General features: G+C 57.0%; 1 protein-coding gene across 1 annotated transcript; it reads right to left on the bottom strand.

Moving 5' to 3' along the window:
• Positions 1 to 7,541: 7,541 nt before the first annotated feature.
• On the bottom strand, positions 7,542 to 22,799 carry SLC38A3 (solute carrier family 38 member 3). Its single transcript, XM_050780864.1, has 16 exons — positions 22,695 to 22,799; positions 14,224 to 14,375; positions 14,041 to 14,122; positions 13,753 to 13,868; positions 13,066 to 13,139; positions 12,889 to 12,981; positions 12,708 to 12,789; positions 11,208 to 11,290; positions 11,055 to 11,113; positions 10,692 to 10,856; positions 10,538 to 10,617; positions 10,165 to 10,265; positions 9,818 to 9,942; positions 9,587 to 9,731; positions 8,551 to 8,654; positions 7,542 to 8,462 (listed from the first exon to the last, which is right to left on the bottom strand). Exons 2-16 carry the CDS (start codon positions 14,322 to 14,324, stop codon positions 8,358 to 8,360), a joined length of 1,515 nt encoding a protein of 504 aa, XP_050636821.1. The 5' UTR covers positions 14,325 to 14,375; positions 22,695 to 22,799; the 3' UTR covers positions 7,542 to 8,357.
• Between the last annotated feature and the right edge of the window lie 528 nt (positions 22,800 to 23,327).

The raw sequence follows: 23,327 nt of genomic DNA, 5'->3' as shown, positions 1-23,327 counted from the left end.
TCGAGGGAAATGGAGTGAATGAAATGGAGTGAAGCCTGTGGGGACAGGGCCGTCCTGTCTCCTGGGAGAAGAGAGCTAGTGCGGGGGAGGGGCGGGGAGCAATTATAACGGGAGTGAGTTTTTGTTTCCTCCAGCAGGTTTGGGGGGGCTGATCCCCATTCAGCCTTCCCTCCAAATGGCCGTGGCTCAGACACCTAAAGATCGGTCTAAAGGGGCTCCCAATGTCCCCATATCTGCTTTCCCGCCTTCGTGCACCTCTCTACCTCTAGGAAGCCTTCCTTGCCCTGCCCCGGGTCTTGGCCAGCGGTGGGCTCCCCAGGCACCTCACCAGGACGGCATTTTGCGAGGTAAAAAGACAGGAGGCCCAGCAGTGGATCGAGAGCTGCGCAGGGTGCAACCTTGCAGGGTGCCACCTGCCCTCGGCCCTGCCCACCGCAGCCCCTCCCTAATTCTTCTTATTTTCCCCCTTGTCCACTCCCAGGGCAATCTCCTAGTTCTTCACCTCCCCCAGGTTCTCTCACCCACGCCCCACCCTCAGCGTCCTCCCCCAATTCTGGCCTCTCCTGCCGAGCCAAAGCCGGAAGCGGCCTCGGAGTGCGCTGCACCGCCTCTTCCGGGGCCTCTCTAGGCCGGAGCGCGGGATTTCGGTGGCCGGGAGAGGCCGGAACGGCTTCGTGGGGCAGCGGCGCCTCCTGGCGGGCCTGGGGTGTAGCGCGGGAGCCGAGGCCGACCCAGCACCTAGCCGCACACCGGCCCCCGCCTGGCGGCCCCTACTCGCTGTGGCCCCCACCTTGCCTGGTCTCCTGCCTCGCTCTGCCTCCGGTCCTGGCTCCCGCCTCCGCCGACCTGCCACTCCTTGGCCGTCGAGGCACGGTCTCCGCAGGGCTGCAGCCGTCCCGCGTCCTCTTGCAACGAGCCCTCTGTGGCACCCCATCGCCCTTGCCCCACGCGGGGCCCCACCTCGCCAGGGCCTCCTCCGCGGTAGCCGCCCTCGGCTCACCTTCAGAACGTCCCCAGTGATACCCGCCTTTCTGCTTCCTCCAGTCTAGCGTCTTCACACCCTCCGTCATGAGACGCTCCCTCCTCCCGCTTCCACTTCACAGCAGAGATTAGACGGTGATTTGGGTCATTCTCCCGCTGGACACCTACGCTGCTTCCTGAGGGCGGCGTAGCTCCGTGTCGCCCATGCCAGCCTAGGCCCGCTGCGCCGTGGGGGCTCGGATGCCCTGCTGGGTTTGACCCCAGAGTCGTCGGGAGGATAGAGAGGAACTGGGTAAAACTTGCTCTCAGAACACATAGTCAAGGGCGGTTCTCGGGGTCCAGCCCCTTCCTCTACGCCGGGCTTCCCCCAAGGTCAGGCAGTCCGTGGGGGTCTGGCTGGCTCCCTGCGGTACACACCTGCGCACGATGCCCAGCGTCGAGGCCCTACCCATCCCGGGGGATCTCTCCCCTCCCGCCTCCCGCCCTTCTGTTTGCTTTCCTCCCACGGATCTGCCAGGAAGCCTTCCAGGACTGTCCTGGAGCCTCAAGGCTCGACCGCACGGCCATGGGTGACCGGCCATCCCAGCCACACGGCTGGGCAACGTGTCGGTGGGTCCCCGCGCAGCCAGACTCTGGCTGGTGACCGCCAGGGGTCAGCAGAGGCCTCCTTCTGCATAGCTCGGCGGATTAGGTGGCTGGCTAATCCGGTGTGTAGCCAGGCGGTTTGCAGATTTACGTGGTTGGGAAGTAGTTTTATGCTTTCAGATTCTTCCAGGGCTGCTCTTCTTTCTAAGTAACTCTCAGTCAATCATTACTGCTCCGAGTTGTTGGAAAGTCAGTTGCTGGGTGACTTTAAACTAGGGTCCAGGCAGACATCTTTTTTCTTGTCTTTTTTTTGGAGACAGGGTCTTGCTCTGTAGCCCAGGCTGGAGTGCAATGGCGCGATCTCGGCCCACTGCAACCTCCGCCTCCCAGGCTGAAGCGATTCTCCTGCCTCAGCCTCCAGAGTAGCTGGGATTACAGGTGTGTGCCACCATGATTGGCTACTTTTTGTATTTTTAGTAGAGACGGGGTTTTGCCATGTTGCCAGCCTGATCTTGAACTCCTGACCTTAAGTGAGTCCCAAAGTGCTGGGATTACAGGCATGAGCCACCGCACCTGGCCTAGGCAAACATCTGAATGGTCCCCTGGGTCTCTCCACGGCTCCTTGCCATCCCTGCCTGCGTCTTGGACCTGCTGTGTCCCTAGCCACCAGCACTTGGCCAGGCAGATCAGTGGCCACCCTGCACACTCCCTGATATGCAGACCTCCACTATCCAATCTCTGTCTACTGTTTTCCAGCTTAGTTTCCAGCACCTCGATCCTGGAAGTCGTTCACCAAGCTCCAACCTACCCTCCTACCAGCTGCTTCCATTCTCTCACCCTCAGTACCTTCTTCTTTCCAGTCTTTCTTCCCCCTGCCCCCAGAGCCTCACTCTGTTGCCCAGGCTGGACTGCAGTGGTGTGATCTCAGTCCACTGCAACCTCTGCCTTCCAGGTTTAAGCAATTCTCCTGCCTCAGCTTCCCGAGTAGCTGGGATGACAGGTGTGCGCCATCACACCTGGCTAATTTTTGTATTTTTAGTAGAGATGGGGTTTCACCATGTTGGCCAGGCTGATCTCAAACTCCTGACTTTGTGATCCGCCCACCTCGGCCTCCCAAAGTGCTGGCATTACAGGTGTGAGCCACCGCTCCCGGCCAACTTTTCAGTCTTTCTTAAGAGCCACTGTTGGCTCTGCCCCTCTCACTTCACACAAGTTGTTTACACTGGCTCTTTCCAGTTCTACCTCACTTTCTTCTCTGCACACTCCAGACAGGCCTGTCCCTCCCTCACAAAAGTGCCCTGGTCAGGGTCCTTAGGGATCCACAGGTGTCTGAATTCAGTGGTCCGTCCTGTACCCTTACCTCCTTTGCAGCATCTGACAGTTACCTGGCTCCAGGTGCCCATGCTCTCCCAGGTTTCCTCTCACCTCCTGGCTACTCCTGACCAGCTCCTTTGCTGGTTCTCCCTCATCTTCCAGGGCTCAATGCTTACTGCTGCCCTCCTCTGTCTAAACTTGGCTTCTTTCCATCCCATGGCTTTAAACACCACTTGCTTTGCTTCCCAGATCCAAAGCTCCATCACTGGCCATTCTACTGAACTCAACACATACACCCAGCAGTTGACTCGGCATCTCCACTTTGATGTCCAGTCAATGTTTTTTTTTTTTTTGAGACGGAGTCTCACTCTCTCACCCAGGCTGGAGTGCAGTGGCATGGTCTCGGCTCACTGCAACCTCCCCCTCCTGGGTTCAAGCAATTCTCCTGCCTCAGTTTCCCAAGTAACTGAGACTATAGGTGCGTGCCACCACACCCGGCTAATTTTTGTAGTTTTTAGTAGAGACGCGGTTTCACTATGTTGGCCAGGCTGATCTCGAACTCCTGACCTTGTGATCTATCCACCTCAGCCTCCCAAAGTACTGGGATTGCAGGCGTGAGCCACCAGGCCTGGCCGATGTCCAGTCAATGTTTTTATTTTATTTTTTGAGACGGAGTCTTGCTCTGCCGCCCAGGCTGGAGTGCAGTGGCGCAATCTCGGCTCACTGCAAGCTCCGCCTCCTGGGTTCACGCCATTCTTCTGACTCAGCCTCCCGAGTAGCTGGGACAGGTGCCCGCCACCACGCCTGGCTAATTTTTTGTATTTTTTAGTAGAGACGGGGTTTCACCGTATTAGCCAGGATGGTCTCGATCTCCTGGCCTTGTGATCTGCTCACCTTGGCCTCCCAAAGTGCTGGGATTACAGACTTGAGCCACCGCGCCCGGCCCAATCAATGTTTTGAACTCTTCATGGACAAAACTGATCTCCCTCCCAAGCCTGTTCCTCTTCCAGCCTCCTGCAGTGGCACCTCTATCCCTAGACAACCTTGGAGTCACCCTTGACTTATTTCTGCCTCTCCTCCCATACTCGAATCATCCAGGAACCCTGCCACCTCTACCTTTAGGACAATCCTAGTGCCTCATCCCGCATCTACCATCACCTGGGCTAAGCCACGCAACATGACTATTTGGAGTAACTACAGGAACCCTTGTGTCAGTGTCACCCTTGCCCCCCATTCCCCACCCAGAGCCTAGTCTTAATGCAGCAGCTGGAATAATCTATTAAAAACTAAGACTTATGCCTGGCATGGTGGCTCACACCTGTAATCCCAGCACTTTGGGAGGCCAAAATGGGAGAATTACTTGAGATCAGGACTTTGAAACCAGCCTGGGAAACATAGTGAGACCCTGTTTCTACAAAAAATAAAATACAAATAAATAGGCAGTGGCGACATGTGCTTATAGTCCCCAGCTACTCAGGAGGCTGAGGCAGGAGGGTCCCTTGAGTCTAGAAATTCAAGGCAGCAGTGAGCTATGATCATGCCATTTGCATTTCAGCCTGGACCACAGAGCTAGACTGTCTTTAAAAAAAAAAAAAAAGTTCCTTTCTCAGGCCCACTCTGACCCCCTTTCCCCCGCCCCACATTTTTCTTACCTTATTGTTTTTACTCCCTGTAGTACTGAGCATCTTCTAACCACATGATAGAATTTAGTGGTTAGGTTTAATGTTCCTTTTTTGGATCTAATCCCCAGCCTGGACTGTAAGTTCAGGGAAGGCCAGGGGCTTTACTTTGTTCGCTGCTTTATTTGCAGGTGCTAGATGAGTGCCTGGCATGTGGGAACTGTCAATAAACGCTTGTTGAATGAATGAATGAGTCAGTCGAGACACAAACGTGTGCTTGTACACACAGGTGAGAAGGGTGTGGGCAAGGGCAGCTGCTGGGCAGGGAGACTGAGACCCATGCTTTTGCCCCCTTTCCTGCTCTTATTTTTCTATAATAAGCAGTCATAAGAAAAACAGTGAAAAGAAATATAGAAGACCTTTGTACTGGACCTTCAGGCTGCTCTAACTTGTCAATACTCCAAACAGAACAATTTTTCCAGAACTATTTATTTATTTATTTATTTATTTATTTATTTATTATTTTTTGAGACAGAGTTTGGCTCTTGTTGCCCAGGCTGGAGTGCAACAGCCTGATCTTGGCTCACTGTAACCTCCACTTCCCGGGTTCAAGCGATTCTCCTGCCTCAGCCTCCCGAGTAGCTGGGATTACAGGCGCCCACCACCACGCCCGGCTAATTTTTTGTATTTTTAGTAGAGATGGGGTTTCTCCATGTTGGTCAGGCTGGTCTCGAACTCCTGACCTCAGGTGATCCGCCTACCTCGGCCTCCCAAAGTGCTGGGATTATAGGTGTGAGCCACCGCACCCGGCCTAGAACTATTTATTTATCTGTTTATTTATTTATTTATTTTTTGAGACAGAGTCTTGCTGTGTTGCCCAGGCTGGAGTGCAGTGGCACAATCACAACTCACTGCAGCCTCAGTCACCTGGACACAAGTGATCCTCCTGCCTCCACCTCCTAAAGAGCTGGGACTTACAGGCGTGAGCCACCACACCCTGCTAATTTTTCAATTTTTTTTTTTTTTTTTTTTTTAGAGACGAGGTTTCGCCATGTTGCCCAGGTTGGTCTTGAAATCTTGAGTTCAAGTAATCTGCCCACCTCGGTTTCCCAAAGTGCTGGGATTACAGGTGTGAGCCACCACGCCTGGCCCCAGAACAATTTTTTAAAAGGATAACAAAGGAAATAACCTGGGAAAGTTTTCAACGCATACACAAATGCTTAATGATGCCTGAGGGCCTGCAGACCATGGAGGCCAAGTGTCTGGAATTTGACAGCCAGGGACAACGGATACTCATTTTCTTTTTTTTTTTAATCTTTTAATTTTTTTTTTTTTTTTTTGAGACGGAGTCTTGCTCTGTCACCCAGGCTGGAGTGCAGTGGCGCTATCTCAACTCACTGCAAGTTCCGACTCCCGGGTTCACGCCATTCTCCTGCCTCAGCCTTCCGTGTAGCTGGGACCGCCACCACGCCCAGCTAATTTTTTGTATTTTTAATAGAGACGGGGTTTCACCGTTTTAGCCAGGATGGTCTTGATTTCCTGACTTCGTGATCCACCCATCTCGGCCTCCCAAAGTGCTGGGATTACAGGCGTGAACCACCACGCCTGGCGATACTCATTTTCAAACGGTCATGTGGACACTTGGCTCTTGAATCTAGTGTAGTGGCCACGTTACCTGCCTCCTCCTTGCTGGAGCCTGCTGCCCATGGTCAGGCTGGAGGAGGCCTGACTGGGCAAGCAGAGATGGCCTCTTGGGCCAGGGCCCAGGGTCCTTCCCCACACCAGTTGTGTGTATGTGTGTGCGCAGAGGGTGCTGCCTTTAGCACATTCCCCTGGTCTGCGGGGCCTGAGCCAGACGTGGTGTCCTGCTGCTGCTCTGACCTGCAGCCTTCTTTGGATGGAGGGAGTACAAGAAAAGACCCCCAGGTCTGCCTGCGGGATGGACTTGCCCTTCATTGCCCCCCACTGCCCAGGAACCGAGGGTTCCAGGCAGGGTTATGGCCCCATCGAGACCTCTAGAGGGCAGCCCCTCTCATCAGAACACCCTGTGCTGCATCCACCTCTAGGCCAGTGTCCAGCTCTTTCCTGGGGCCACAGGGCTGCTGGGTGAGTCCCCAGCTTGGAGTCAGATGCCTGGGCCTGATGGGAACAGGACTCAGGAAGCTCCCCTCTGCTGAGCTGGCACTGCTGTGGGCCTAGCAGCCATCGGCTTGAGGAAGTTCTTTCTTCAGGATTTTCCCGAGCTGGCAGCTGCCTTGCAAATTCAAACTGGATCTTTCCTGCTGCCCTTTCCCCGGCGGCCTAGCCTGGTGCAGGGTCTCTCTTAATGAGGGTTTGGTGCCAAGGCCTGGGCAGCTCTATCCCACTGGGTCTCAGCTGGTTCAGACCTGCTCAAGGCAGTGGGCAGCTTCCCAGTCCCACCGGGGCCAGGACACCTGGGGCTGTCCTGCTTCCTTGCAGCCCCTGCCCTACCTTGGACTCCCGCCTCCCTTTGCCATTTGGGTCCCCCCACACAGGGACTACTAACCCACTTTATTCACAGTGGATTTTACTGTTAATAAAAAGATCAGCCCAACAGGGCACAGGATTCCTGGACTTTTGTCCCCAGACTCAGGGCATTGACAGAGAGTTGACATGGCAGCCTGGGAGCTAGGGGAGGGAAGGGGGCCCTTCCTGGGGCTCCCTCAGGGCTCAGCTGCCCCCAGCTCAGACCCTCCCTGAAGCTGCTGGGGATGCACCTCACGTTGCCTCCTTCCGGAGGCCTCTCTCTGTCCCACTTCCTGGGGCCTCATTAATTCCTCCCCACCTCACCCCGTGAGAAAGCAGGTCTGTGCTGAGCCTGGCCCAGGCCCAGAGCTGGGTCTGAGTGTGCCACTGGTTAGTTTGGGAGGCAGGGGGTGGGGGGGTGGGGGACTTGCCCTGTCCCCACCCTCATCCCAGACAAAGAGACGGGAGCCCTCCATCACCATCCATGTTCTGGCCCCTACCTCACTTTCCAGGAATCCAGGGACCATGGAGACCAAGAATAGAAAACACAGCTGGTCTTATGTATAATATTTATAAAAGAGGGCTGCCAGCCTCCCCACCCTGTCCCAGTGTGGCCACTGGGGTCTTTGGCTCCCGGGGGCAGGCCACTCTGGGCCTCGGCCTGTCTCTTCTCCCAGCAGTGGAATGTGAGCTGTGGCCCAGGCTTGTGGCAGGGGGAGTCCCAGCCTCCCCAGGACTGGTGAAGGGACAGGGCAGGGGTCTCTTGGGGATAGCTACACCAGCCCTACCCTCAGCAGAACCTGCTGGTCCCAGCTATGGGGTATGGGAGGGTGCCATCCTGTGAAGGGGGGTGGGAGAAGAGTATCCAAGGGCCCAAGTGTCTGAAAAGGGCCTAGGGAATAAAAGGGGGAAAAACAAGTGGGCTGGGGAGATGAGGCCCCAGGGCACAGACCGTGGCCTAGCAGCAGGGTAGGGGAATGGCTCTAGGCCGATTCCAGCTCTGTATGTTTCTACAGGCTGTATCTCCTCAGGAGGCAGCTGCTGGGCCCTAGTGTACGCATCTGTGCAAGGAGGGAATGAGGGGCTTGGGTGGGATCTAAGGCGACAGCCCCACCCTGCTCCCAGTTCAAGAAGCCCCTGCTGCTCTGGAGCCTAGCAGGATAGTGGCCCAAGGGCCTTGGTCCTGGCTCTTGAACAAAAACCTTCCACAGAGAGGACATGGGGCCTGGCTGAATGCCACAGTGTTAATCGCGTCTTTCTTCTCCCCCGACTGGCCACTGGATGGGAGCAGGGGCTGAAGAGTCGGAGCAGGGGCTGAAGAGTCTGGGCAGGGCTGCTAGGGTGAGTAGACAGAACAGCATGAGGGTCACCCTAGTGGTTTCCTCCGTGCCGGCTGGTCCCTGAGGCCCAGTCAATGATGATGAAGCTCAAGCTCATGGTCATCAGCAAGAAGCCAAGCACAGCAAAACATAGGGCCTGTGAGATCAGAAGTCAGGGTCAGGTCCAAGGTCAGGGCAGTTCCCTTAGCCCCATACCAGCCCACCGGCCTCCAGGCCCCTCGCACCAGGATTTTGGGGGTGGATCTCGCAGGCTCCTTCTCCGTGGGCATGATTCGGAAGTAGAAGATGGCAGGGAAGATGAAGATGAGGCATGGGGCAGATGTGGCACCTGCAAAGAACAAGACATGGCCACTGCTGGCTCATATCCTCCTACTGACTAAGATTCGGGGGTGGACTTTTCAATGAGATCAAACACTCCTTATTGAGGGAGTTTCACGTTGAGACCACTGGAGAGCGCTGCCTGATTCTAGCCCATCAGCCTCTCCCCCTTGTTCTCTATCCATGAGGATAGAAGGCTGGTGATGTCGGTATCAGGAGAATGTCAGCCAATGAAGCTAGCAATGAGGAAAGGCAAGTCAAGAGATGGAGAGAGATGAGGGCTTAAGGGTATTGGGCTCCAGGCTACAGCTATACTTGAAGGCTTCTCTGTTATTTGAGCCAGTGAATTCCTTTCTGCTTAATTCATTTCGAGTTAGATTTCGGACATAGAGAACGAAGAGTGCTGTCAATGATATCCATGATACTCAGCCCCCAGGTCTGTCTGTCAGTCCTGGCAGAGTTTATTAGTCCTCTGAGTTGGGTCACCCCAAAGATATTTCAGAATTGTCTGCTCTACCAGCTGAGAGCCCCATCTGGAATGTGGCAGTGGATGGAGCGCCAAACTTGGAGTGCAGTGATCCTGGGGCTGAATCAAGCCCAAGGCTCCTATTCACCAGCTGTGTGGCCCCGCTGCTCCTTTAATCACTCTGAACTTTAGTTTCCTCACATGTGAAATGTGGACAAGACCCAGTGAGATCCTTTGAGGAGGCCTCTGATCCCTGGGGTCCACCCCTGTCCTCCAGCATGGGGGACTGACTCAGTGACTCTGAGCCCCGAAAAGGGATTAGAATAGCCTATGGACAAAAGCTCAGATGGGAGGCCAAACTGTGCACATGGCCACTCCACTTAATGTAGGGTGTAAGCTCAGGAATCTGCCAGGATTTGCAGAGGTGAATTCCTCTGGGGCAATACCCTGCTTCCACAGCAGGGCCAGACCCTCACCGATGACCCCAAAGATGCCCAGGATGTTGGGGGCAAAGATGACCAGCAGGTTGATACAAGTGAGCAGGCCAACAGCAATAAGCACATGCCGCAGCCAGCTGAACTCCTGGTTCGGAAACAGCATCTGCTGGATGGCGCGGCGCACCTGGGGGACAGGTGGGAAGAATAATCAGCCTGTTGGCCCCATCAGCCCCTCCCGCCACTGGTCTGGCCACCTGCCCACCAGCTCACCGGGAACAGAACGATGGGCACTGTGAGCGTGACTGCTGTCAGCACGGCTACACGCACACACAGGATCAGCACGTCAAATGGGTCCACTTTGCTGTAGGTGTGCAGCAGCTCTGACTCCACCCCATCTGTGGCAGGCAGGGAGGGTGGTCAGCAGGTGGCCCCGGGAAGGAGGTGGGATCTGAGCTGCCTGGGGGACCCCAACACTGTGGGGATTGGCATGCAGACTCACCTCCACAGCAGCAAGGAACAGCCAGGCACCACATGCCTCGGTATGGAGGGCACCATGGCCACAACCAGCCCCTTCCCCCCAGCCTGGCCTAGGCCTCTGCCCACCAGTGCCACCATACCATAGAAGGTGAGGTAGCCAAAGAGGGCAGCCAGGAAGTACATGATGTACATGACGGTGATGGACAGGTTGGAGATGTGCTGCATCTTCTTCTTGGAGGGGCTGTGGGGAAGTGGGGGACGGGTGTTGGTGACAAGCTGGGTAACATTGGGAGACCCCCATGTGCCCCAAGCCCTCTCTGGCACCACACTTTCACCATTCAGCAGCTGAGGGAGTCTCCTTCTTGCTCATAATCGCCTCTCATGGCTGCCCCGGAGATCTTAGATAAAGTGACTTGGCTCCTGTCACTCCCCTCTCCACATTCAGGACCACATCCATTCTCCCCAAACCAGCTCAGGGCAGCCCCCCCACCGCTGCCAGCCACAGATACCTACTCCTTGAGCTCGGTATAGATGGGCAGCACCTCGGGATGGCAGACGAAGGCGAAGGCCATGATGGGGATGGTGTATGCTGTCTGGGGAAGCATGAGGCTGTCAAGGCAGTCCCCCACTCTCACTGGGCCCCCGCCCCACCCTGACCTGTCAGAACCTGTGAGTTGAGCGTGAAGTAACTGGGAGTGCAAAAGGCTGCAGCCTCAGGCTCGATCTGCAGCTGCACCTTCTCCTTCACGACCTCCATGTGGCTGAAGTTGCCTGTGGTGTTGTTGAAGTTGGGGGGCAGTGGGCAGGGCACATGGAACTTTTTGTAGATGACCTGGAGTAGGGAGAGATGAGGGTGTCAGAGCCAGGCTGAGCTGCCTGGGAAGTTACCATGAAGCCACATCTAGATCAGGACTGGCAGAGCTGCCTTCTGGCCCAGGCTTCCCAGAGACACGTGCCCCCTCCTGATGACAGGGAACTCCCCCGGGAGACCCGCTGCCCGCTTTCTCAGCCAACATGGAAGATGACTCACTGCAATTAGGAAGAACATCATGCAGCTAAGAGAGAAGCCGCTGGAGTAGCCCAGGTAGCCTGCAAAGTGGAGGGGGCACTCTGAGACCTGGGGCCCCTCCCATGGTATACGCCTCCGACATCCCTTCCAAGGCTCTGACCCTTCCACACTCACCAAGCTGCCGCATCAGTGCCAGGGGCAGAATGATGATGACAGAAACAAGGATCACCAGGTAGTTCCCATTCATGTACCAGTCCCTGCAGGGACAGGAATCGGGAGCCAGGGTCAGAATCCATTCAGCCTGAGATGGGGCCCCTGCCTCCCTCTGCTGGAGTTACCAGTGGTGCCAGTGAGTGACATCTGAAGAATGTTTGTACACAGCTCTGAGTCTCACTTTCCCCATCTGCAAAATGGGCGTGCCCGGCCGGGCGTGCTTCCTCACGCCTGTAATCCCAGCACTTTGGGAGGCCAAGGTGGGTGGATCATCAGGTCAGGAGTTTGAGACCAGCCTGACCAACATGGTGAAATCCTGTCTCTACTAAAAATACAAAAAAAATTAGCCGGGCATGGTGGCACAAGCCTATAATCCCAGCTACTCAGGAGGCTGAGGCAGGAGAATCACATGAACCCAGGAGGCAGAGGTTGCAGTGAGCCGAGATTGCGCCACTGTACTCCAGCCTGGGCAACAAAGCAAGACTCCGTCTCAAAAAAGAAAAAAAAAAAAAAAAAAAAAAAAAGAAAAAAAAAAAAGGGCGTGCCCTCAGTACTCTCCTTCAGGGTGACGTGAGAACTAAGGTTCCAGCCTGGCACACAGCTCATGCTCAGGACCCTCTCTATTATAGGCACTGCTGTTGCTTTTCTCAGGACACACAGGTCTGGGTCCAGCCTTTGGATGGAGGTGGGTGGGAGGAAGGGACCTGGTTCTAGAGGAAGGTGGTGTTTTCCATGGGGGTTTCAGGCACTTGCAATAACCTGTACTCCTTGCGGTTCCTTCTGGCATCTTGGCATTGCCTCATCCTGCTCCCTCCTCTAACCCACCAGGAATGGATATGGGGCATGGGGAAACAAGGGGATAAGGGCTAGGACCGTCCTCAAAGGCAAGCCCGGAGGTCAACTCCTTGGGAAAGGCCCAGGGCCCTAGGGTCAGAATTCCGGCTCTCCCTCTTGCCGGAGCTACTCTCAACCTCCCAGCCCCTCTGCTTGCTCGGCTGGGCTGACAAGAGCAGGGCCTGACTGTGTCCCCTCTGTCCCACAAAACACGTTTGAAGTCCAGTCAATGCTGGCTAAAGTGATAGGCAACTGGGACACCTGGGCTTAATCTCTTGGTGGGGGGGCAACCCCATGGTCAGGAATAGCAGGTGCTTAGAGCTAAGCTTGAGCCTCCCATGCTCACAGGCTGGGTTCGGGGTGAGGAGGGGCCCAGCTTTCTCAGCTGCACCCTGCCCCTAGCCCCACATGCCCCTTCTGGAGGGGGGTCCCCTAGGTGCTTCCCAAGTGAGTGTGAACTGAATGCTGGCTCTGCTGGCAACTCTCCCACCTCCACCAGCTTCTTGTCTGCTTTGTCTTGTCTCTCCCACTAGCCCAGCCTGGCACCCCCACCCTCACCCAGCCCCCTACCCCACCCCTCCTCATTGTACAGCACCCCTCTCCTCCCCTCCCCACTCCAGGGCTCACGAGGTTTTCTCCTCCAGGTTCAGGAAGGTCTGTATGACAAGTGGCAGCTCAGACTTGATGATGTACAGGTAGCTGGACATGGCTGTGGGGAGAGGGGTGAGCAGGCGCTGGGGTCAGCCCAACCGGCCAGCTTTCGGGGCCGTCTGCTTGCCTACTGCCTGCCCCTGCCCACTGCTCTCACCTCCGATGTTCTGGAGCGTGATGGCCAGGGCTGCTGCCAGCTTTCCTGGGGTCCCAAAGGCACGGTAGCCCAGCTGCTCATAGGCACGGATGCCTGCGGCAGCAGGGTCAAGAAGTCAGGAACTGGCCCCAGTTTACCCACCAGCTCCCGCCCATTCCAGGCTGGTGTGAAGCTCACCCACGACCCCTGAGGACTTGAGTAGCAGGTGGATGGAGTAGCTGGAGAGCAAGGCGACAGCCGTCAACAGGAACCTGGGGACACATGGGAAGATGGAAGAAAAAGGCCACTGGGGGCTACCCTAGCTGGCAGAGGGTGAGGGGCTCTGAGAGGCCTGGGGGTGAAGGGTCTGTGACCTGGGTGTCTGGACTTCCAACAGGTATGGATGCAAGCTCAGCAGGTCCCAGGGGTGATGAACACCACCCCGTTTGATCCAGGGTGGGACACACCCCAGAAGGGGCCCTCTGAGTCAAGAGTGTCCCTATGACTGCCCTCTGAGCACCTCCTCCTCTCGAGTCCTTGAAACAAACATGTGTTCCATTCTGGCTTCAGGGCAGAGCCCCAGGCAAAGGACACGTGTGCCCACACAAAGCCTGGCCATGGGGCTTGGCCATCATGTGTAAGGTGGCAGAAGGACAGTCTCTGGCCTGTAAGACTGGCCTGTGTTGTGACCTCAGTCGGTTTGCTGGGCAGTGAGGTATATTTGTTTGGCTGTGGATGTTTTTTTCAGGCATGGTTTGTTAGTGTAAGAAGTGCCCACCCACTGCAGCCTGGGTGCTAGGACAGGGAACTGGCAGGTCCTGGGAGGTCATGATTGGTGACTTGCTTAGGGCCCCTATCTTTAGAAGGTTCTCTGAGGGCACTCACAGGAAAAGGATAATGCCCGTATTGGCCATGGCATAGGCGAGTCCGAGGATGCCGCTGCCCATGATGGCATTGCTGAGGTTGAACACTGACATCCCAAATGATGTCTTCCCCTCGAACTGCAGGCACCAGAATGGGATGGGGAAGGGTGGGAGGAGTCAGCAAGGGACAGGGGCATCACGGCATGCCCCCTGACTGTCCCTCAGCCTCCCACTGCTGCCAGAGACCACCTCATTACTGCATCCAAGTTCCCCACAGTGTCCCCCAACAACCCGTTGCTGCCCCGCTCACGTCGGTGAAGTGTGGCTCCTTGCTGGGACTTTTCTGTAGGAAGCTCTTGCCCTCAATACAGCTCCTTGTGGGGTCCTCGACCCTGTAGGCACAGGTCAGGGTGGGTGGCTCAGCTCCAGCCCTTTGCTCTGTACCCCTGCCCTGCCCTGTCTTGAGCCAGCACTGGGTCCCTCTTGTACTCACCTCTGGTTGCCTGCCATAGGGGTGATGACTGGGAGCAGCCCCTCTGAGTGTTTGCCATTGGGCACCAGCTCCACCATCTCTGTCTGCAAAGGCACCTCCATGGCTCAGGGCACACCACCAGGAGCACCGGTCTCACACCAACAGTCAGATGTCTGCAGAGCAGCCGGTCCCTCTGGTTAGCCCCATTACTTGGGCCTATGGCCCAGCCTCCTACCCGAGGCCTGCAGCCATAGCACACCTCCCAGATGGCCACTCGGGACATACCCGCACATGCAGCTCTGCCTGCTGCCTCCCTGGGATCTGCCGTTGGGGGGATCCAGCTCGGACACCTGAGTTCCCAGCATGTTCTGATGGGACACCCTAGCCAGCACATAATGCATTTCTTACACGCACACCCATCCAGGCAAGCCTTTGGGGTCTCGGTTTCCCCATCTGTGAAGTAAGGATCATCTGGATGACCCAAGTTCAGAGCCCAGTGGCACCAGCATCCCCAGATGCTCAGTCCCAGGTCCCCAGACTTCACTCTGGGTATGTACCCGGGATAGACTTCCCCTCCTTGACATCAGTACTGGGAGATGGTTTCCTGCACTGACCCTGTGTCCAGGGGCCTCCTGTCCAATCTAGAATGGCACTGCCCGACGGCTGGAGGCCTCAGGAGAGGGTGAGGGCTGTGGGCCCTGTTCCCAGCCGCCCGGCGGGCACTGCTGGCAGCCAGAACAAAGAGCCCTCTGTGGGCTGAGAGCTGGCGCTGGGAACGGCAGGCGCAGAGGCTGTCCCCCCTCCCCGGAGCCAGGATGCCTGAGGCGGTGCTGGGTAGCTGGACACCTGGGCCCTTCCCGCCTGGCTGCAGCAAAGGGCCCTCAGGGGGCCTTCCAGGAAAAGGGTGCTCCAGGGCCGGTTCTCTGTGCCACACATGCCTCACCCTCCACACAGTCCTGGCCTCAGGGCCATGTTTTCTTCCAAGCCTCTCCTCTGCTGCCAGGCAGGGAACCCCCGTTAGGCCTCAAAGGAACCAGCTCCCCCTTCCCCACCATCCCTGCTCACTGCCCAGATAACTCACTGGCCCCTCTCCCATCACTGGATCCAGGAATTGCCTGCTTCATACCCAGAGGTGACTGGGCATAGTGCCCCCAGGTTCTGTAAGGACACCCTGAAGGCCAGCCTGGCCAGCAGGAGAGCTGAGGCCAGAGTGGAGACCAGTGAGTGGCACAGTACTGCCAGGCAGGACAGCCAGAGCCTGGTCCTAAAGCCACGGCACCCTCTTTGCTGGGGAACCCTGAATTCTGCCCTGAACCCCCCATCCCCACTCCAGCCCCTGATGGTCTCAGGTCTGCCCTTGAATCTGGAGCACTGGGGGACTCAAATGTAGCACTCAGGGCTAGGGGTGAACAGGAGAGGCTGGGCTCAGGCCTCAGGCCTGGTGCCCCCGGAGGCTGCAGAGGTCACAGCAGCCTCTGGCCTCTCTGGTCAGAGGACTCCCTCCCTGTACTGCCCCAGGCAGCCCCAGGCCGGAGTTCAGATTCTGGCACCTGGACCCTGGAGACCCCACACATGGCACTCTTGCATCCCTCAAACTTGCCTCTCCTTCTGATGCCAGCATCTTACCTCCTCTCCTCCCAGCCCCACCTACTCAGAACTCTAACAATGTTAGCATCTCTTCTTGAGCCCTCTCCCCTGACCCCAGAGTTGCCTAGGTCCACCTGTCCTCATGCCCCTGCCCTAAGCCTTGCCATCAGCATCCCTCCAAGGGTCCCACCTGGGTATGGAGGTGCCGGTGCTGGCGTCCAGAGCTACTCCAGAGTCCGCCCTGCACTCAGTTGGGGGTGCCCTCTCTCGGCCCCCTGTCCTGGGCAGGCTGGGACAGGCCCTCAGAGTGTGCTGAGCTGGCAGCCTGGACAAAACACACTTCTCTGCCCTAATATTCTTCCGTAGCAGCCAGGCACTGCCTCCAGGGAGACCACAGTCTGTGTCATGGGCAGTGGGAGGTGTCTGAGGTCTGAGTTCCAGGTTCCCCATCCCCCCTGCAGGAGCTGGGCCTAGACCTTTGGGGCCTGGTGGCTATTACTCAATCATGACCAGTCATTGCTGGGTCTTGGGCTGGCCCGAGATCCCAGAAAGGATTTAGAATATCTCTCCTCAAGTGACCTCCAGTCTGAAAGAGACAACCCCCCCAAATAGCACCCTCATCACTACCCTGTAGCTCCTGCTGCAACTCAGTGTGAGCCACACAGTGCTGTGTCTCAAAAAAGAGGATGGGGGTGCCGGGCGCAGTGGCTCATGCCTGTAATCCCAGCACTTTGGGAGGCCGAGGAGAGCAGGATCACCTGAGGTCAGGAGTTCAAGACCAGCCTGACCAACATGGAAAAACCCCGTCTCTACTAAAAATACAAAATTAGCCCGGCGTGGTGGCACATGCCTGTAATCCCAGCTACTTGGGAGGCTGAGGCAGGAGAATCGCTTGAACCTGGGAGGTGGAGGTTGCAGTGAGCCGAGATTGTGCCATTGCATTCTAGCCTGGCCAACAAGAGCCAAACTCCATCTCAAAAAAAAAAAAAAAAAGAGGATGGGGGAATCAAGGAAGACTTCCTGGAGGAGGTAACAAAGCCAGTCCTAAAATTCCAGTAGGCACCCTGGGATGTCAAACAGGAAACAGTGCACCAGGCAGAGAGCACAGCATAGGCAGAGGCCCTGAGGTGCAGTACAAGGCAGACTGTGAGGGCTGAAGGAAGGTTCTGTGGCGACAGACAAACCTGATAGAGCTGTAAAGGCCAGGTCCAGGAGTATGGACTTTGGTCCAGGGCAGGGAGGAGGGCTGGGGGCTGGGGACCAGGGTGAGGATTAGCACTGGCCTGGCATGGAGCCCCCAGCCATTCCCTGAAGCTACCAGCCCATTTTTGACAGCTCCTACCCCTCAGGCCTGTGGCCTCCCAGGCTCCTTTGTATCCGGGAGTCAGGGTAAACTCAGGGAAGGGCCCCTGCATGAGAAAGGATCCCAGCAGAGCCTGATCTCCTGTGTTGAAAGCCCAGAGCAGACCTTCTGGTGCTGGGCTTGGCCCTGCCTCACTGTGTGGCTAGGGGCAGCGTACTCCCCAACTCAGGACCTCAGTGTACCCCTATCCTCTAGGGGTCCCATGAGGCTTGGTCAAAGTTTGGGATGAGTGAGGAGCCTCCCCAAAGCCTTCATCCCCAGGGCAGGCCATGGGTGCCCAGAGAGTGGCCAGGCGCTAGGGTGGGGAGATCATAGTGGCCTTGGGCAGGTCATCAGAATGGCATGTCATGGATGTAGTGTGAGCCCGGGCAGTAGATCAACGGCCCAGGCCATTGTCCTGGGACCTGTTTTGCTTTCCTGGGAGATAAGGGCCAGGAGGGGCCAGGAGCCACAGGGATGGTGCAGCAGGTAACGCCCGCCCACGCAAACATCACCTGGTGAGAATTCATCAGTCACACCTCGGCAGGTGTTGAGTTTGGCTAATTAAAGATTTTGAGCCCCAGGAATCCAGGCCACCTCAGGGCAGCTGATGCAAGCGGCTACAGGAAGCACAGCTCTCTGCCCAGGGATCAAGGTCCTTGGAGTCCCCAGGACTCTGAGTCTTGCTTTCCTTCCCCATGCTCAGGAACATAAGTGGGTATGGGTCTGCAGTAGTGAGCTGGTGACAGGGAGGCCTTCACACTCTTTTTTCCTTGGTGGTCACTTGTACCAGCGGAGGCACAGACCCTCTGGAGCTTACTGCTAAGGCCCAGGCTTCCTGACCTCCGCCAAGATCTCAGGAGAGAGACAGTTGGCCTGGCTTGAGGGTCCTTCATGATTATTCCTGGGGGCTCAGGGATGAGGGCTGCCCCCAATTCTAGCTCAGCTCATTTTTACCACTCCCCTCCTTGACTGAGACAGGGTGCCCCCCTTCTAAGTCTGGTACCCATCTGGACAGCTACCCCTCTGTCCACCTGCTCCTCCAGGCTTCAGAGGGAAGATGCCCCCTCCTAGGACAAGGTGTTAGTAAGAGGGTAAACCAGATCCAGTGGAGACATTTGGACTGTATGTTCTCAAGGCACAGCCACAGGAATTAGTGGTAGCTGATTGCTGGGGTCAGGGGTCTAGGGACAAAGCAAGTGGGAGGAGGATGTTAGAACAGGGAAAAGACACCTCTTACCCTCCTCCAGACCCACGTTTCCAGATTTTGACCCCAGTAGATTCTAGTCCTCCCTCTGCCACGTCCTCCTCATCAACAACACAACAATGCAAGTGGCCAGTGTGTGACCAACACTGGGCTAATACCGAGGAAGTGACATGCAGGAGGGGGCACATTCAGGGGAAGGCAGATGGCCCAGAGAACTGAACTACTGGCTACGTTAATCCTCAACCCCCAGTTCCCTGGCCTTGGGATCTAGGGTCTGTGGCTGTGTGTTCTGGGCATCCGGAGGTGTCTAGGAGGATCTGAGAGACCCAGCTGGGGCCGGAAGGTAGACTTTCCTGTGGCCGGGTACATTTTCTAACAGATGCTTGTAGCTGGGCCTAATCTTAGGCACCTCAGCCTCCCTTCCCACCCAGCCCTGGACCCTCCTTGCTCAGGCTGCCACCCGTAGAAGTTGCAGCCAGAAGCTCTTGGTTCACGAGTGGGCTACAGCAACAGCAGCCCCCACCTCCCCCATTGCCAGTCTGCTGAGAAGGACGTGCAGCCCGAGGCCCAGCTGAGGCAAAAGACAGGACATCACGTGACTGTGGCCCCCCAGGGGCAGGGGAGACCCTGCGCCAGCCAGCCCATTCTCCTCCCTGCTGACCCGGAATCCCCTGGAGGCGGCCAAATATTTGGACAGCCGGACTTCTGGCCCCAAAGAAAGCTGAAACACAGGCCTCGGGCAGTTCAGGACTCATCAGAGAGTCCAATGGGGGGCTAAAGTCAAGGTCGGCCTGGAGGAGGGGCAACATCCAACATCAGGAAGAAGAGGAAGAGGGAGGGAAGAGAGATAGACAGGGAGAGAGCAGGGAGAGAAAACAGTCATTAGCTCCATGCGTCCATGCATACTGATCCATACAGAGAGACAGACAGACAGACAGAGATGCAGAGGCCCAGGGAGACAGGGAAATGCAGATACACACAGAGGGACACAGACAGAAAAACAGACAAAAATCACATGCAGATAGCGGACAGACATTTAGACAGGGAGACAGAGAGTGACAGAGACAACCAGGGAGGTGAGAAACAGAGTGAGCGCCCAGTCAGAGACAGCCAAATGGAGGAAGAGACAGACAACGAGACAGCAAGAGATGGTTGTAAGGCCGGGCGTGGTGGCTCACGCCTGTAATCTCAGCACTTTGGGAGGCTGAGACGGGCAGATCACCTGAGCCCAGGAGTTCGAGACCAGCCTGGCCAACATGGTGAAACCCCATCTCTACTAAAAATACAAAAATTATCCAGGCATGGTGGCAGGTGCCCGTAATCCCAGCTGCTTGGGAGGCTGAGGCAGGAGAATTGTTTGATCCCGGAGGCAGAGGCTGCGGTGAGCCAAGATCATGCCACTGCATGCCAGCCTGGGTAACAGAGAGAGACCCTATCTCAAAAAAAAAAAAAAAAAGAGACAATTGAGGAAAAAGCCCCAGAAAGAGCGAGAAGGGGAGAGGGAGCCAGGGATCCCAGGTGAGGGGGCAGTAGGCCCAACGGACACTGCCAAGATGGCCAGGCAGAACCCTGGAGGACCCCACAAAAAGACTGCTGCTGTGCCTCCAGGTCTCCACAGAGCAGGTTATGCCCCTACCAGCCAGGTGCTATGACACCCAGAGGGTGGGGCTGAGCCCACTAGGGCCACAAGGCCAGGCCCAACTGGAAAGCTCAGAGATCCCTGGTCCAGCACCCAGGACTTGTCTACCTGAGCAATGGAAAATACATGTGGAGATGATGGTCAGTTGGAGTGACCCCCATTCTCAGCAGCCATGCACGTGTGCAGACGTGCCGGCTGAGAGGCTGTGTACAGGACGTGGCCCGCAGAGCGGAAATTCAAAACCAAGCCACCCCAGGCCACTGGCCGGAAAGCCCCTCCTGCCCAGCAGCTGGTCCTTCCCTTTGGCCCCCAGAAGCCCCGCCTGGTCCTCTAGAGCCCCACCCTGTTCTCCTATGTCTGTCCTACTACCTAGAGTCAAAGGCCTACCCTTCGCCCACTAGACAAGATTACACAGGGCACACAGTAGGTGCTCAGCAAATGTTAAATGAATGGAATGGCCAGGCACGGTGGCTCACACTTGTAATTCCAGCACTTTGGGAGGCCAACGCAGGCAGACTGCTTGAGCTCAGGAGTCCGAGACCAGTCTGGGCAACATGATGAAACTCTGCCTCTACCAAAAATACAAAAAAATTATCCAGGCTTCGTGTTGCGCACCTTTCGGTCCTGGCTACTCAGAAGGCTGAGATGGGAGAATTGCTTGAGCCTGGGAGGCGGCGGCTGCAGTGAGACTAGATTGTGCCACTGCACTCCAGCCTGGGCAACAGAGTGAGACCCCATCTCAAAAAATGAAACAAATAAAAATAAATTAATGGAATGCAGTTGAGGCCCTGGGCAAGCCCTCTTACCTGCTCCAACTGAGGCCTGGCCCCTGGCCATGTCTACACTAGAACATCCTCCCCCTGAGTCCCAATTCTACTATAGCATAGACTGCACATTCCACCTCAGCTTTCTGTTCACAGAGATGCCAAAACTGCACCTCCCTGGTGGCCCACCTGCACCACTCCCCTCCAAATATGTTTCCCTCTCAAACTGGATGCTTGTCCTCACACCCAACCCAGACTTCCAGGGTGTGTCCAGTTCAGCTTAAAATCCTTCCCTGACTCAACCCAGAGACCATGAACCACCCAGCCAGTCTTGTTGTGCCTCAGTTTCTCCATCTGTCCAGGGCTTCAAGGCTACTTGCTAGGGCAATGGCACAAGAGCAGGAGCAACCAGTTGTCATGATCTGGCAACTTGGAGCCCTGGACTGGTGTGGGGACCATTTGTGACATGGGCCAAAAGAACCAGCACACAACGAAGAGTGACTTGAGAGGCCAGCGAAGACATGGGTCCCATGGGCCCAGGCAGAGCAAAATTCTGAGATACACACTCCCACCCTCCCCAGAGATTCGGCTCCCTGCTCCCAATGTCAAGAAATCAGATTCCCATTTCTGGTTTCAGTCATTCCAGCCCTCTCAGAGACGGGCCAGGCTTGGCATCTTCCAGTCCTGATCCCTCCCACCAGTGATGCTTCTTGCAGGAAGGGTACCCTGGCTGTGCCTAATATCCCCCATTCAAAATCGAACCATCCTTGGGTCTCTTTAGCTTTTTATCCCCCAGACTGAGAGCCCTGAGGGATTTGCTTCCTTTCCAAAAGGAAATGAGCCCCATCCCAGACCTTTTACAGAACAGGAAGAGGTGAAAGGTCCAAGGGCATTTTCCAGGGGCAGGTCTGTGCCCCGAGTGGGTTATGGAAGAAAGGACAGGGTTGGCAGGCTGAAGGAAGGATGGGCATGAGTGGGGATGTCTTCCATGGTGCTCCTCAGGGCTCAAGAGCCTTTGACTTAGCCTTTCTCAGACCTGTTTGGGAGCCCATACCTGGACTCAGGACTCAGGTCCCTGTGGGGGGAAAAGGGCGGGTCCCCGCAGGTCCCGCCCCTGGCCTCCCCCTGCCCGGGTGTAAACAAATGCACGCATTCGATGTGGCCAATCGAAGGGGCCAACCGGGCGGGGGCGGGCTCTTGCAAACCAAGTCTTGGTTCCTTCTCTCCGCAGTGCGCTGCGCCGGCTCTGACTTATACCCTACCCAGCTCCAGGTTGGGAGGAGCTCGCACGGCGCCCCGGCCACAGGTCAGGGAGCCACGCGCGCCCTGCGTCCTCTGTGCCTGCTGGCTCCTCTGCAAATGGCACCGACTCTGGGACCAGCATGTACCCCGCGGCCCCTCAGGCGGCCCGGCCCGATCTGCCCTCAAGCCCTTGTCCAAAGCAGCCGAGATAAATATACCCGGATTCCCATCGTGCCAGCCGGGCTGCTCTGCCTGTCAGGCGCCCGTCGGGGCAGCGCTCCAGGGACTGCTCCAGGCTCCTCTTGGGTCCTCCCCCCGGGCCCTCTCCAGCCTGCCCCACGGGCCCTGCCTCAGAAAGCCTGGGGCGTGCCGCCCGAGCCTCCAACAAGGCGTCCTGTGGTCCCAGCCCCGGGTGCCCGCCGACCTCCTGCTGCACCTCCCGGCCATGCCGAGAGGCCCCAAGGCGACGACGTGTCCCTCCCGGTACCTCCAGCGCCCTGCTCAAGCTCGGCGCTGAGTCCCAACTGGCAGGTCCCCAAGACCGGCGCCTGGAGCGCGCGGGGCTTTGGCTCGCCGGAGGCTGGGGCGCCTGCCCGGGTCAGGACGCGAGAGGAGAGCTGCCCAGAGCCCAGCTATGGACAAGGAGGGTGGACAGTAGCGCTCGGCCCACCCGATTCCCCTGTGCGGCAGGATGAACACCCGAAGCGGTACCTGGCCTCGCGGCTGGGCACGCGCGGCGCTCCGCTCGGGCCGGTGCGGTCCGCTCTGCTCCCAGCTGAACTCAGGGCTGCAACAGCGACAACAGCGACGGTGGGGATGAAGGGCGCCCGGCCCCGCCCCCGGCCCGCCCCCGGCCCGCCAATCCCTGGCTGCCCGCGGGAGGAGGGGCTGGTCGGGGAATGGCTGGGGCCGGGGCAGGCCGGGAGCAAAGGGGCGGCCTGAGTGTTAAGGAGCCCCTAGGTGGGAGAGCAGAGCTGCCGGAGGGGCTCCGTTGAGTCTTGTGCGGGGAATGCTTCAGTCCGAAGCAGATTCTCTCTGAGGTCTGTGGGTGTCACTTTAACCCCTGAAACGCTCTGCCCACACCCCTCAAAGCCAGAAGGCGAGCTTCAGTCAAGAGGACTGGCAATGCATAGCCTCAGTGAGGGATACTTGAATGAGGGACTTCCAGGCGACACTCAGGCAACAAAATACCTCTTCTATCTGCCTCCCCCTTCCCAACCAAGGGTGGGGTGGGGGCGAGGGTGGGAGGGCTTCTTGTATCAATTCTGTCTCCACCTTAGATATTAAGAGGAGGCTGAGGCTGGAACAGAGAGGACAGAGGCAGCGAGGTCAGGTAAGGAGTAA

Source organism: Macaca thibetana, chromosome 2 (genome assembly GCF_024542745.1).
Source record: "Macaca thibetana thibetana isolate TM-01 chromosome 2, ASM2454274v1, whole genome shotgun sequence".
NCBI lineage: Eukaryota > Metazoa > Chordata > Mammalia > Primates > Cercopithecidae > Macaca > Macaca thibetana.
The sequence above is the reverse complement of the archived record's forward strand: the minus strand, read 5'-3'. Positions and strand labels throughout refer to the sequence as shown.